The sequence below is a fragment of the Danio rerio genome, chromosome 20 (assembly GCF_052040795.2).
Source record: "Danio rerio strain M-AB ecotype USA chromosome 20, GRCz13ab, whole genome shotgun sequence".
Classification (NCBI taxonomy): domain Eukaryota; kingdom Metazoa; phylum Chordata; class Actinopteri; order Cypriniformes; family Danionidae; genus Danio; species Danio rerio.
Window position 1 is genome coordinate 41,559,929 of NC_141040.1, and position 16,795 is coordinate 41,576,723.

At 35.0% G+C, this 16,795-nt stretch overlaps 1 protein-coding gene across 2 annotated transcripts in view; it reads left to right on the forward strand.

The window, feature by feature from the left end:
- The window catches only part of vta1 (vesicle (multivesicular body) trafficking 1), a 72,619-nt gene extending 61,543 nt beyond the window's left edge, over nucleotides 1–11,076 (forward strand). For both annotated transcript variants that reach the window (XM_087296552.1, NM_213140.1), the window contains exon 8: nucleotides 10,395–11,076. In XM_087296552.1, the coding sequence (XP_087152678.1) occupies nucleotides 10,395–10,540 (146 nt within the window). In that variant the 3' untranslated portion in view covers nucleotides 10,541–11,076. The remainder of the gene's footprint in view (nucleotides 1–10,394) is intronic.
- Nucleotides 11,077–16,795: the final 5,719 nt, after the last annotated feature.

Here is a 16,795-nt window from a genome sequence, read left to right on the forward strand (position 1 = left end):
CCAAGTCAAAAGTATTTTAATGTTCTTTTTTTTTTTTTTGTCTTTGTCTTTTCCTTTATGTACATTTGTTTTTCACTTTAGCCAGTGAACATTTTGGCAGGATAGGTGAAGATATGCACAACTGTTCAGATCATACCAGCAGTCAAATATATATTTTTTAATTTATTTGTCTCTTTTTTTTTTCATTTTGAGGAGTGCAATTTTTTTATTTTATTTATTTATTTATTTATTTTTTGCAGAACAAGTATAAATATGGTCTCATTGTACTTTTATTAGAGCTGGCAAGAAATTCATCGCATCTAAAATAAAAGTTTTTTTACTTACATAATATATGTGTATATATAAATACACACATGTATCCATATATTTAAGAAAATGCTTTATATTTAATTTTTTTAAAAATACACTCACCAGCCACTTTATTAGGTACACCTGTCCAACTGCTCATTAACGCAAATTTCTAATCAACCAATCACATGGCAGCAACTCAATGCATTTAGGCATGTAGACATGGTCCAGACGATCTGCTGCAGTTCAAACAGAGCATCAGAATAGGGAAGGAAGGTGATTTAAGTGACATTAAATGTGGCATGGTTGTTGATACCAGATGGACTGGTCTGAGTGTTTCAGAAATTGCTGATCTACTGGGATTTTCACACACAACCATCTCTAGGGTTTACGGAGAATGGTCCAAAAAGTAGAAAATATCCAGTAAGCGGCAGTTCTGTGGGCGCATATGCCTTGTTAATGCCGGAGACCAAAGGAGAATTCCCAGTCTGGTTCAAGCTGATAGGAAAGCAACACTAACTCAAATAACCACTCGTTACAACAGAGATCTCTGTTCAGCATCTCTGAACACCCGACACGCCCGACCTTGAGGCGAATAGGCTACAGCAGCAAAAAACCACACTGGATGCCACACTTGTCAGCTAAGAGCATGATACTGGGGCTACAATTCACACAATCTCACCAAAATTGGACAATAGAAGATTAGAAAAAACATTGCCTGGTAAGATGGGTCTCGATTTCTGCTGCTGATAGTAGGGTCAGAATTTGGCATCAGCAACATGAAAGCATGGATTCATCCTGCCTTGTATTAACAGTTCTGGCTGCTGCTGGTGGCGGTGTATTGATGTGGGGGATATTTTCTTGGCTCACTTTGGGCCCATTAGTACCAACTGAGCCTTGTGTCAACGCCACAGCCTACATGAGTATTGTTGCTGATCGTGTTCATCCCTTTATGACCACAGTGTACCCATCTTCTGATAGCTACTTCCACCTGGATATTGCACCATGTCATAAATCGTGAATCATCTCAGACTGGTTTCTTGAACATGAAAATGAGTCCACTCAAATGGCCTCCACAGTCACCAGATCTCTCAATCCAATAGAGCACCTTCGCATCATGCTTGTCCAGCCGACATATCTGCATCAGCTGTGTGATGCTATCATGTCAAGGTAGACCAAAATATCTGAGAAATATTTCCAGTACCTGTAGTTCTGAAGACAAAAGTGGGTACAACCCAGTACTATTAAGGTGTACCTTATTAAGTGGCTGATGAGTTTATATGTATATGATACAAATTATTAATACATTTTAATATCTATGTAACAGGCGAGGCAGTGGCGCAGTAGGTAGTGCTGTCGCCTCACAGCAAGAAGGTCGCTGGTTCGAACCTCGGCTCAGTTGGCGTTTCTGGTTTAGTTTGCATGTTCTCCCTGCCTTTGCATGGGTTTCCTCCGGGTGCTCCGGTTTCCCCCACAGTCCAAAGACATGCGGTACAGGTGAATTGGGTAGGCTAAATTGTCCGTAGTGTATGATTGTGTGTGTGAATGTTTGTGTGGATGTTTCCCAGAGATGGGTTGCGGCTGGAAGGGCATCCGCTGCGGAAAAACTTGCTGGATAAGTTGGCGGTTCATTCCGCTGTGGCGACCCTGGAATAATAAAGGGACTAAGCCGACAAGAAAATGAATGAATATCTATGTAACAAGATTGTTTTGCATAATTTGTATCTATGCATTTGTGTATAAATGTATACAGTACACACACATGACAAAACATATTTTTGTTATTGGATACGATTAACCCTTGTCACTAATTTTTATTTTATTTTGTCATTTATTTTTTCACTTTGGTCATTGAAAGTTTGGCTTTGAAATTGAAAATATAAACAACTGATATCATTAGACCAGGGGTCCGTCTTCCTACGACGCTTAAATGATCTAAGATGATTTGGCAGATCCTGGATCTGTTAATCTTGAAAACTGATCTCTGACTAATTTGGTTCTTCAAACATGTTCGAGAATCAGATTATAATGTCTGGATGAACTGATCTGAGATCGCAGCATGTGTTGTGAAAGACAGAGCTATCGATCCTCGAAATCTTGATCAGCAATGCATCGATTGGCTGATGGCACAGCAGCGTAATGACATCATCTGATTAATATACAATTATCCATGTGAACAAAATTACATCAAAATAGCAGTAATCGGTTTGTTAAAGGGTCACGAAACACCAAAACACATTTTTTGAGCTGTTGACATTCGTATATGTGTCCCACACTGCTAAAAGCACTATTAGGACACCTATATTTCACTAAAAAGTGTAAATTGGTTGTTTTTGCGTTATTTCAAGCAAATTCGTACTTCCTGTTTGAAACGTATTTTTGAAGCTGCGTCACGGTCATGACATAACAGCCTGTATTCCAGCGTGCAGACTGGGCGTCTGTGCCAGAGTGTGTCTTATTACGTCTTACAGTGTGATGCATTAATGCATGAGTAAGGCTTGGTTCAAACCAATCAGCGCGCTCTATTGTGCAACTTCATTAATATTCATTACTGTCAGAGTGTAGATGGCAGAGACGCCACGTTGTGTTGGCAAAACAAGCGTGAAGTGTTGCTTTTATAGTTTGCTGCCGTTAAGTTTCGTTTTCATTTTCTCTCTGTGAGAGCTCAGAGTCACGTGTCGATTACAGTGTACGCGACGCGCGACAACAATAACTATGTGTCTAAGGAGGATTATTGTTTACCTGAGAACTTTTCTCATCTGCAAACGCTGAGATCCGGATTCGCTTTAGTCTCCTCTTAATAAAGACGCGGCTCTAGTTGCTGGTGATTGTCCTGTCTCTACAGATTTGGTAAGTGAGCGACCAGTGCTCTTTGTTTATTCTGTTCGTATTTTTATTCGTATCAAACAAACTATTGCAACTAGTGTAAACAAGTTAGCACTAACAGTTACAACCAAACTATAACCTCGTGTTGGATTTTGTGACCGGAATAACACACACGGCTTTCTGACGCTACCTGCCGTGTGCATCTAAGTTTCCGGGAAATGCTGAGTTTTTTTTTAAATATGACACGCAATAACTTTCCACATTTGTTGTGAGCTGCAGGCTTTACACTTTCATGTGTCAAGAGTATTTATCATGTATTTCAATGCATTTAGTTTAGCATTTAGCACTTCTCTTCATTTAGAGAAGATTTTCTTTATTATAGCAGCCAAGGCCTACTCAAATTTTAATCGGCGTAAGTAATATCTGTATAAATTAATTTTGCATCAAAAAAGCATTTTGATATCGGTAAAGGTGTCGATCATTGGCATATTAGTGATCAAAACAATTGCATGACTACATAAATTATTATCCTTTTTTTAAGTCGAATATTGTGCATGTACACGTATGTATCTAAAAAGATCATATCAATTAATTTTCCCTTTGAACCAGCAGGTGGCAGCCTTTGTACTTTTATTCCAGAGTCCAGATTGGATAAGTTTTATTAATATATATTTTTAACTATATATATATATATATATATATATATATATATATATATATATATATATATATATATATATATATATATATATATATATATATATACAGTTTTCATAAGTGTATATAACTACTGTAAGAAATTATTAGCATTTGTTACATACTTTCAGTTCTAGCTTAGCTTGAACTGACCCAGTCTAATCCTGTTTACATTAAATGAACATGCTCCCATGCAGGTTTGAGCTACCAGAACTGTTGCCATGACAACAACTCTCAGATGAGTTTTGAAGAACGAAACGATCGTGGATCATGTCAAATTTTCAATATCCAAATCCAGCTAAATGAGTAATCCACGTACGAAGAACAGACCCCAGAAGTAAAAATCTCTGTTTTTACCATTTTTTTTATTTTTTTTTATTTTTTTTTTACTTTAAGTAACAGTGACAGTTTGTAACAATATGATCAACCCACTTGATTCAACCAGTAGTAAAAATCCAAAACAATGAGCCATGCTTTCGGATTTACTCTGACATGCATAAATATTATAATTTAATTAATGCTGCTGTGGCAATATAGCAGTATATTGTGACAACATTCAAAGATATGAGTGCCCAAACTCACCTTTTCTGTTCCTCATTTCACCCCTTCAACAGCCAAAACAAATGACAACCAAGGTCTTAACATGACTATTATTATAACTTGTTGAATTTTTCTTGAAATCATGCATCTTAGTTGAGACAGCAAGCAATGCTATTGAATGAGGCTGAAATGTATTTTGGTTAAATATTAATATTGGAAACGAATAGGATTTTTAGCTTCCCAGAAATGCTTTTTTTAAGGCTCACATGTGCTGCGGTGATCGTCTGTGTCCAGTTCATTACTACGTTTCCACATTATGGATTCAGCTCAAACTGTCACTCAGTGTCGTTCTGGGAGCAAGCATAGTTTACATTGTGGTAAAGGCATTCATGCACCATCACTATATTATTACAAATGCTCAGTGGCAAATGCCTGAACTTAAGTATTCATAAAGGAGCCCAAGCTCAGCTCACCCTATAATTTAATGTGCCGGTGGGCAATGGAGAGACATGCATGTGTGAAATGGGTGCTTCACTTTTCCAGAATCTTCCCATGAGGAATCATTTAAATACTAGTAGTGAATTTTTGATGATATCTGTGTCTTATTTATATGTGGACCAACATTTTTATTATATTTTGTTAATCAGATTTTTAAATAATCACTCATATAAATATATAGTATATATAATATAATATATAATACTTTTTAAAAGAATATACTTGGAAATTTACTCACTAATTCTTCAAGTGATTCTACACCTGATTTTCTTTTCTCTGTTGAGTGTAAAAGAAGATATTTTTAGGAAAGCTGAAAACCTGTAACCATCCTATAGTAAGAAAAAATAAGTACTATGCAAATCAATAGTTACAGGATTCCAGCTTTCTTGAAAATATCTTTGTGTTCAACAGAAGAAAGTCAAACAGTTTTTGGAACAAGTTGAGAGTTAGTAAACGATTTTCAGTTTTGAGTTAACTATGCCTTTAATATTTATTAGTGCTTTTGAAAGATTCTTATGCTCAAAAACACTGTATTTATTATATAGAATCCATTTTCAAATGTCTGTATACATTTTAATACATTCGTATTGTACAAAATGTTTTTTTTTTTCTAAAGGTAATGGCTGAGAATTTTCAGGATCATTATAATCCAGTCTTTAGTGTCTCATGACGCTTCAGAAACTATTCAAATGTGTAGATTTGCTGCTTATTAACTTTTCAGATTATGAAAACTGCTCAAAAATTAAAATAAAGCACAAAATGTATACTCACTCAAGTGTAGGATTAAGAAGAATGTTTATAACTAAACAATTGAGTGTAGTATTGTATGAAAAAATATTGTGGAGGTCAATATATTCTGGGTTACTGCAGGGTCTTGAAAAGTCTTAAATTTTAAAAACTAAATGTTAGGCCTTAAAGTCTTAAATTCATTGAAATATTGTGTTGTAGGTTTTCAATAATTTTAAACAGGTCTTATTATTGCTTTGTCCAATTAAAACTACTCTATTGGGCTGACATCATCCTATGACCAACAACCAGTGGTGGAAAGATCATACTTGAGACATACAGGGACAGACGAGTCTTCGCTGAGGCCCAGCTTCCAGCCTCCAGTGCTTAGACTGCAGCTCTGCACAAGACGTTTCGCCAGTGGAGAAATGGTCGTACCCATCTGAGTCTGGTTCTCTCGAGGTTTTTTTCTTCACTTTCGCCAATTGGTGAAATTTTTTTCCTCGTCATTAGATTGCATGGTTTGGGATCTGTAGGAGCTGCCCATCGATGGATTTGCTCTTTAGTGTTTGGACTCTCAGTAGTGATTATTAAACCACACTGAACTGAACTACACTGAACTGAACTTAAACTTTAAATCTGAACTACACTGTTTCAATTTACTATGATCTTTTATGTGAAGCTGCTTTGACACAATCTACATTGTAAAAGCGCTATAGAAATAAAGGTGAATTGAATTGAAATTATTTGAATTGATTTGATTAAGCTGATGCATATACATGTGATTTGTGTAAACGTAACATTCTGTAGTGCATCTAGTTACTGCCCAGAAGGCACATATTGACCTTATTCTAAAATGCGGAAGTGCGCCTTTTTTCGCGATTGTTTTAGATCTTCCGATTCAGTGGCCTATGGGAGAAATGACTAGGAATAATAAACGGCAGAAAACGGTCAAACTATTTGCTCTACAAACAAATGTTTGCATGACTATATATGAAATATTAGTTTGCAATATCAAACAACGAAACGAGCAGTTTTTAATGTCTAAAAATGTAAATGCAAACCTTGCATTCTAGCTAACAAACAAATGTTCAAAAGAAATATATTAATGCAATTCGAATATATAAAATATGAATTGATGTTTACTTTAAACTTATTATAAAAATATATTTATTGTTCAATTATAATGATTAAAATATATATTTTTTGTCAAATAATTTTGTGGCCACCGTTTTGGCACCAGTACCGTTTTAAAAGTATTGATTTAGCACCAGTACCAAAATAACCTCAAACGATACCCAACCCTAGGCACATAACATCATAAGACATTAATATTTGGTTAGATTAAGGTTGTGATGTCAGGTGACCAAAATTCAATGACTATCCAACGTCTAAGTACTATTTTATTTTGATGTCTAATAACGATCTCAAATGACTTTGATATTTGGTTGATGCTAGGTTGTGTTGGAAATGGACCAAAATCCAATGTCGAGCCAACATCTTAAACCAATGTCAAATACTGACATTAATTCGTCAGGTGTGGCAACCAAAATCCAACTGACATCTGATAGACGTCATAGTGGTAACATCCACACAAAGCCAAGCTGTAATGTCATTAGACCTTGATATTTGGTTGATTTCAGGTTGACCGTTGGACCCTAACGTCGGCTTGATGATGAGGTCTGACGTCAACCCTATTTTCATTATAAAACAAAATGGAACATCCCCATGACATTGGGATACAACGTTAATCTGACGTCATGTTGACGCCTTGTGCCTGCTGAGTGTTTAAAGCCAATTCAGTCATACAATAAACATCCGTCTTCCAAACAGTTTGCTGCAATTATAAATCGCCCATGTCTTGAGGTAGTTCATTATGATGCGATTTGATTGGACAGAAATCACAGGACTGATTTTTCTTAAATCCTTCTTGCTTTCATTCAACTTGTTGGAAGAAGGATTTTGAAGAATGTTGCTGACTAAATAGATGACGATAATCATTTACCAGGAAGTCAAAGGGTAATGTCTTTAAAATATCACCTCTTGTGTTCAACACTAAAAGGAAACTCATGAATTGGAACAATCCATTGAGATAATTTAACACAAACATACTCATTTGTAAGTTGTTTGGACAAAAGCGTCTGCTAAATCACTAAATGTAAATGTGTAACTATCATATTGTATACTACACAGCTAGATTACACAGAGCTTCTAGAGTGCTTCATCTATAACACCAGTAGAAAGAAATTTGCCCACTTTTGATTCTCTTTGTTCTCAAATCTTTTTAAGCCACTAAACTCCTTTGAGGGCGACACGGTGGCTCCGTGGTTAGCACTGTTGCCTTAAAGCAAGAAGGTTGCTGGCTTGAGTGTCGGCTGGGTCAATTGGCATTTCTGGTGCTCTGATTTCCCTCACAATCCAAAGACATGCACATATAGGTGAATTGAATAATCTAAATTGGCCGTAGTGTATGTTTGTGATTGGATGTTTCCTTTCGCTGTGTAAAACATATGCTGGATAAGTTGAGGGATCATTCTGATGTGGCAACCCATGATGAATAAAAGGACTAAGCCAAAGGAAAATCAATGAATGATTGAATGAACTCCTTTGAAAGCTTTCAGATGCATGATTTAGTTTTTTTATTTACTCATTTAACCAGGTCTCATTACTTATTTAATTACTTATTTAACCAGTCCCATTGAGATACAATATATCTTTTAAGTTTTCAAATCCATTCAAACTGTTGGTCCAAAATGGCACTAAATTGTGACCCTGAATCACAAAACCAGGGTTAATTTAAAAAAAAAAAAAAAAAAAAAAAGATTTATACATGAATAAATAAGCTTTCCATTATTTTGCAGGACAATATGCAACTATTGGAAAATTGGAGAATCTAAAAATTGAGAAAATATTAAATTTAAAGTTTTGCAAGTTGTGCTTTTAGTGCTTATAGTGAGGTTTTGATATGTTTATAACAGGAAATCAACAAAATGTCCTCATGGAATATGGTCTTTACTTAATACTTGATTTTAATAAATGATTTTCGGCATAAAAAATTTTAATAGGTTATTTTGACTTCTTTTGGTGATTTTTATTACAGTATTTTGAATCGATAGTAAATTTGATTATTTTGACAAATTGATTACTTCGACTTAAAAAATCTATTATTTAGATTTTTATTTTGACAAGTTATTGTTCCTACAAAAATACCTACGCAACTTATAGAGAAAAATAGAGACATAGAGATATATAAATATAGTGACATAGATAAAACTAGTCTGACAAGATGCCAGAAAAAACATTGACTTTATCGATTGATTTATCTTCAGTGTTTGTTTAACTTTCACACATCGCTTTGTGTGAACCGCAGGTACAATTATGCTACTCGGCACTATAAAGCAAATTAGTTTGCTAGTAAGGTTTTGATGTATGAGATTTGTAATCAAGATAAAGATCATTTAAATTATGTTATATTATATACCTGGGGTGGGCAAACTCGGTCCTGGAGGGCCGATGTCCTGCACAGTTTAGCTCCAACTTTAATCACACACACCTGCTTATAGATTTCTAGTGATCTTAAACAAATACACTGATTAGCATTTTCAGGTGTGTTTGATTAGTGTTGCAGCTTAACTATGCAGGACACCGGCCCTTCAGGACCGAGTTTGCCCACTCCTTATATATATGATCTGTTATTAATGCACAAAAAATGTACAGTATATACATTCTTAACGCTCAGGACATGCATTGTATCACAGATACAGTACATTGTTTACAGTCAAACGAATGTTCTTTTGCAAATAGTTAATTAAAAAAAAAAGCATTTTGCTTGGTTTTTAACTACTGGACAGTTTTCACTTGTCATAAGAAATTGCATATCCATTATACAAAATGTTATTGTGTTTAATAATAATTTATTGTATTTAAGTCTGGTTATTGTTGTCTGTTTCAGTTATATAAAGATGTACCTGTATGTCCCTGTATGTCTCAATTACGTTTTTTTTTTTTTATTTTTTTTTTTTAACAAGCCGCAGAAATATATATATATATATATATATATATATATATATATATATATATATATATATATATATATATATATATTTTAAAGTTCATTTTTAAATAATCCATCTTTTTTTGATTATGGAAATAATGTATTGTGTAAGTGAATATTATATTGTCTTTATGAGATGAAAATTGTCCATTATTTAAATCAAAACAATCAATGTTTTTTAATAATTGAATGCGGGGTAATTAATGATGATGTCAACTAAATTGCTGATTTAAAAAGAAGATGGTGGGATTTAATTACTTTACACACTGAGGAAGACTTTGAGCCTAAACATTTATGTTTGTTTCCTCATGAATGTAAACATCAAAATACAAATGTTCATATGAGTTTGGATATGACTCAAAAAATTACACTTGCTGTTTGTTCAAAGTACCTATTTAAAAATGAGCTAAAAAACACAATTCTTGTTTTTTTTGGGGGGGGGTGGACAACTTAATTTTTTTATGTTTAATCCACTTAAATTTGTAAAAACTAATAAGCTTCATGTTGTCCCAACACAGATTGTTCCTAACATTTATTTTACAGTTCACTACTTGCTTGTATTAGCAGTCAAACAGATTAAAGTACCAAGTGAAACAAAACTGAGTAGGAGTGTGGTGCAAACTACAATTGTCGAAGTGCATTGTTTACACACACACACACACACACACACACACACACACACACACACACACACACACGCAATTAGGCTTTATTTAAAATGCTTTCACATTACATACAAACAGTGAACACTTTTTTTTCTTTGCAGGTGACGTGCGGCTCACACCAGAAGACTTCACTCGGGCTCAGAAATACTGTAAATACGCAGGCAGCGCACTGCAATATGAGGACGTGGGCACCGCCGTCCAGAATCTGCAGAAGGCCCTGAAGCTACTCACCACTGGCAAAGAATGAGAGCATTGTGCCGTCCCCTTAACACCACTTTATCAGAGATCTGGCTCAGAGAAACTGAAAAAGAGCCATTTCCCCCAGTCTTGCCTGAATCAAAAAGAAGACACCCCCACATCACTCAATACAACATCTGTTTCTCACATATTAGATGTCAATAGTTATTCATTACTACACCCATGAGATAAAGATGCAACACACACACACACACACACACACAAAAGTCAGGTGCATGTGTAAAAAATCTTCTTACATTCTGAGGAGTTCATACATATTTATGGTTTGGGTGTTTGCTTTTTTTCTGGCCTTGACAAAAATTGGGTTAGATATGCATAGACATGACAGCCCGTCTGAAGATGTCTCTTAAACAAAAACTCTAATCTCACCTCAGGCTCTGTGAAACAGGAGCATTGGAGACTTTATGACCTTAACTACTTTTACTACTTTCCGTTTGCTTCTCTGTATATGCTTCAGGTGGAAGGATTCTGTTAGTTTTCAGATCTTATTATGATCAAGAATAAACCTTTTTTTGATCCACTGTTTTTGGCATTTGCTGTCTATGTTTTTTTTTTAATCGTTTTAAAAATAATTTTAGCTTTTGGTAGTAAAACGTTAAATTGTACCAGTCATGATACTGATAGTAAAGATGACTTCTGTTTGGGATCTGGTGCCATAGACCCTTTTCACGAGACTGTTTGATATGACTGTTAACAGTCATCAGCATATTTGATCCTTAAAAGTTTTTAATATTTAGAATTTTTTTTTTTAAACATCAATTTATATGTGTTTACGCTCACCGGCCACTTTATTAGGTACAACTGCTCGTTTCTATTGACTAAGTCATTCACATGACAGCAACTCAATGCATTTAGGCTTGTAGACATGGTTAAGACGATCTGCTGAAGTTCAAACCAAGCATCAGAAGAAGAAGAAAGGTGATTTAAGTGACTTTGATTGTGGCATGGTTGTTGGTGCCAGATGGGCTGGTCTGAGTATTTCAGAAACTGCTGATATACTGGGATCCAAAAAAGAGAAAATATCTAGTGAGCGAGAGTTATGTTGGCGCAAATGCCTTGTTGATAAAAGTGGAGAATGCCCAGACTGGTTCAAGCTGATAGAAAGACAACAGTAAGTCAAATAACCACTCGTTACAACTGAGTTGTGCAGAAGAGCATCTCTAAAAGCACAACACATGAAACCTTGAGGCGGATGGGCTACAGCGGCAAAAGACCACATCTGTCGGCTAAGAACAGGAAACAGGCTAGAATTCACTCAAGCTCACCAAAATTTGACAACAGAAGATTGGAATAACATTGCTTAGCTTGATGAGTCTTGATTTCTACTGCGACATTTGAATAGTAGGGTCAGAGGTTGGTGTCAACAACATGAAAGCATGGATCCATTCTGTACTTTACCAACCGTTCAGGCTGGTGGTGGTTGTGTAATGGTGTGGGGGTTATCTCTTGGCACACTTTGGGCCCATTAATGCTAATTGAGCATCATGTCAACGCCACAGCCTACCTAAATATATATTTGTTGTTCTCTCCAATTCACTCTGCTACAAGTTTACTCATCTATGACGTCTTCCGCTACTGAGAAACCCGTAAATGTGAAAAGGGTCCATTGTGCATTTTTAATGATTGCAGCACAAGTGGTCAGCTGAAGTGGATTATCCTGTTCACCTGGTATTAACGTGCATTGAATTGTGCATGCTATTTCATCATGCTTAACTTCACTTTTGCAGGAACTATATGTAGGCAAAAGAAAAATCTGATTTAAATTGCTTTAAATCTACAAATAGGATTTGACACAACTAAGATGTATGTCCTGAATGCATGATTGAGGTTTATAAGAGTGTTAACTGGCTTATGTACAAAAGGGAAAAACACTATCAATTAAAAGCCAAATCAATTGGATATTTATGGAATTTGGCTAAAATAAATTACAAAGGCTTTCAGGCATTTTCTTCTGTTGATTTTACCTTTGATAAATGCTCAAGTCTGAATAAAATGTTTATGTTTCAGGTGGCAGTACAAGAAGGTAAGATTTCTACAAGATTGAAATATGGGGGGGGGGGGTACTTAAAGGTAGCGCAGTTAGCATATTATAATATATTTGGCAATTTTACCTAGTCAGTCATATGCATCAATGAACTTGACCAGTATATTGTACATAATGAGGAGTTAATTCATTATGCTGTTCACATTCCATCGCACTCTTACAGGAACGGCCACATGGAGGAGTTCCTTTATTGTGTGCATTGTTATGCATCATCAATAAGGTGTGTATTGATTTCTATCTCTGTTGCAGTTGGGGTAGTAGTGTAAAATTACAGATTTTTGTATAGTTATTTGTTTAAGTGAAATATACTCACCGGCCACTTTATTAGGTACACCAGTCCAACTGCTCGTTAATGCCAATTTGTAATCGGGTAAATTACATGGCAGCAACTTAATGCATTTAGGCATGTAGACATGGTCAAGACAATCTGCTGCAGTTCAAACTAAGAATCAGAATGGGGAAGAAAGGTGATTGAAGAGACTGAACGTTGCGTGGTTGATGGTGCCAGACAGGCTGGTCTGAGTATTTTAGAAACTGCTGATCTACTGGGGTTTTCACGCACAACCATCTCTAGGGTTTACAGAGAATGGTCTGAAAGAGATCAAATATCCAGTGAGTGGCAGTTCTGTGGGCGCAAATGCCTTGTGGATGCCAGAGGAGAATGGCCAAACTGGTTCCAGCTGATAGAAAGGCTACAGTAACTCAAATAACCACTCGTTACAACCGAGGTATGCAAAAGACCATCTCTGAATGCACAATACATCAAACCTTGAGGCAGATGGCCTACAGCAGCAGAGGACCACACCAGATGCCCCTCCTGTCAGCTAAGAACAGGAAACTGAGGGTACAATTCGCACAGGCTCACCAAAATTGGCCAATAAAAGATTGGAAAAATGTTGTCTGGTCGGATGAGTCTCGATTTCTGCTGCGACATTCAGAAGGCAGGGTCAGAGGTCGGCGTCAACAACATGTAAGCATGGATCCATCCTGCCTTGTATCAACGGTTCAGGCTGGTGATGGTGGTCTAAAAGTGTAGGGGATATTTTCTTAGCAGATTTGGGCCCATTAGTACCAATTGAGCATTGTGTCAATGCCACAGCCTGCCTGAGTATTGTTGCCGACCATGTCCATCCCTTTATGACAACAGCATCTTCTGATGGCTACTTTCAGTAGGATAACGCTGTGAATAAAGTCCGAATCATTACTGGTTTCTTGAACATGACAATGAGTGCACTGTACTCAAATGGTCTCCACAGTCACCAGAACTCAATCCAATAGAGCATCTTTGGGATATAGAGGAACAGGATATTCACATCATGGATGTGCAGCTGACAAATCTGCAGAAACAGCTTGATGCTATCATGTCAGTCTGGCCCAAAACCTCTGAAAAATAATTCCAGTAACTTGTTGAATCTATGCCACGAAGGGTTAAGGCAGTTCTGAAGGCAAAAGGCGGTGCTTGTAAGGTGTACCTAATAAAGTGGCCAGTGTGTGTATACACTTAAAGTCAAACTTATTAACCCTCTTGTGAACTTTTAATTATTAAAGAAGTAGTGCTGTTTAACATTTTCAACTCTATTTTAAACATAATAGTTTAGCTAATCTCCTTTGTCTTTGCCAGTATATCTGAAAGTGCATTAGGTTAATTAGGCAAGTCATAGGACAACAGTGGGTAGTTCTATAGCCAAATGGGCAAAACTATTTTTTAAAGGGGCTGAAAATATTGACCTTGCAAAATTGAAAATAAAAGAAACTTCTTTTATTCCAGCCAAAAAAAAATAACACACAATAAATGACTTTCTCCAGAAGAAAAATTATGTTTGTATGAAATACTGTGAAATATTCCATTGAACTGTTTTAGTGATTATAACATGCACATGACTTTCAGATGCCCAAACATTTTTTTTTTTATAAAGAGAGGTGAAAATAATAGGTTTTATGTGAATTCTGTAAAAGCAATGTAAAATGTAAAAGCAAAACTCTCTACAGCATGTTTTGCATTTCAGGTCTCAGCAGCAGTCACATTATTATTTCATAAAACTTCTAATGATCTTGAATATACAGAATGAAGGAAAAGACAGGATGCTAATATAATCATGATGGTTAATCAATTTATTCACCCTCATGTCCTTCCACACCCATAAGACTTTTGAAAATTTTAATTGATTTTAAGAAAGTAAATACAACCTGAAAGATTTTAGCATATCTGTTGAAACGTTATTTGTTAGCTTTAATCCCAATTTTATGCAAATTGTTGTGTGGAAAAAATATATTTTTGAATTTGATTTCTTTAATGTCTTATTTGATTCCGTTTTAAACAATGAGAAAGTCTTGTGGGCTTGGAACAGCAAGAGTAAATGCTGGAGTATATATATATATATATATATATATATATATATATATATATATATATATATATATATATATATATATATATATTAGTTTTTTTACCAGGTGACCTATATTTATGTTATTTGTGAATAAGAACTCTTAAAAAAAAAAAAAAAAACATTTCATGAATAAATCTTTTATTTTTTATTATCTATTACTATTATTTTAACTTAATATAAAATATTAAGTAAAATTTTTTTAAAAGTTACGTTTTTTTCATTTAAATATTAGTGTTAAATAACATCTATGTTTTAGAACAGTCAGTTTCATTGACAATACAAATATGTAAACAATGAAACGCATTGATTAATTAGGATTAAGTAATGTTGAATCTTTATTTAAAATAGTTTTGTTAACTATACCGCATATTGACATTTTAAGCTAATAAAATGTGAAAATAAAATAAAAAAAGTAATCTGCGAATCCCTGTTGTTTTCTTCTCAAATCTCTGATTCCTACATTGAATTAGCAGTGCCAGTTTTCCTTTTACCACAGTATTGCCTGCAGTGTAATAGAAAAGGCTTTTGATTTATCTGGAAGCAGACTGAGCTTTATCACTGCATGCATTTGCCTGAATCCTTTCCTGCATCATTGTGGATGCAAATGATGAACATCACCAGTGATTATTTTCCGTTTCGCTCCCTTATACTCTGCTTTAATTGGCTCAAGTGAATTTACAAAGCAGTTTAGTGCTTCAGATGCAATCCATCTTGCATATGCATTTACACCACAACAGGAATAAACCACAATGACGATAACATTTTGTCATTTAACTTTTAAAAATTAACCTGGGGGATTTTGTGACTTGTAATCCCTCTTTAGTGTTTAACGTGTGTTTAAGGTATTGACTTAGACGCTCAAAGAGATAACGTTTATTACTTGATCGCTATCTGTTCTGTGGGAATCGAGAAAGCTCACCTTTTTTTCTCTATTTCTTTTTCTTTATTTTATTTTTTCTCCATTGCAAATGCAGGATTATCATTAACATTTATATTGGCTATCGAGCAGAATAATTGAGTAATTTGTGAAGAGCTAAGCATCTGGAAGGATCGTCCAAATTGTAATTTCTGGCATTTAAGTTGTTTTACATTCAAAATCTTCATCCAAGTTCCTGTGTTCTGGTGATAAAACGTCACCGTGGCTGTAAATCTCAACGCTAAACAAAACACAAATGAAGCTAGCCTGTAATAAATGTCCATGTTATTGTGCATGGCTTCTCACACCCACAATAGATCAAAACCAAAACAATCCTCAACAGGGACGAAAAACAAAAAGGCAGATTTTCATCTGAATAAATGTGTGCTATTATCATTTATCTACCAGCTCACAGGCTTGTAAACAGCTACATAACCTGAGATTTCTGTCGAGCATGCTATTTGACCTGAATGTTGTAATGTAAATATCAGAGGTACATGCAAATTCAGCTATCCGACTTAGGAGCTATCTAACTGGAAGATCTTCTCTGACGTTGAAAACAAAGCAGCTAGCATGGCTTAATGAGGACAAAACAGTGCATACAAGTCTTTGACAAGTTTGTTTTTCATGGAATTATAGCAAATGTTTACAGTATGTTGTTTTCATTTTTTTTTTTTATAAATCTAACAGAAAAACTAATTACAAAAGGTACTTTCATCATATTAATTATATTTTTGCATATTGGTTAGTGATGGAATTGTGTCATTTAAAATTTAAGCACAAGCTACTCTATCGGTCAAACTTTTAGGGTTTTATTTTTTTTCATTTATTTTTATTTATTTATTTTGCTTTTATTACTATTACCATGAATAATATTGATAATAATAATATTAA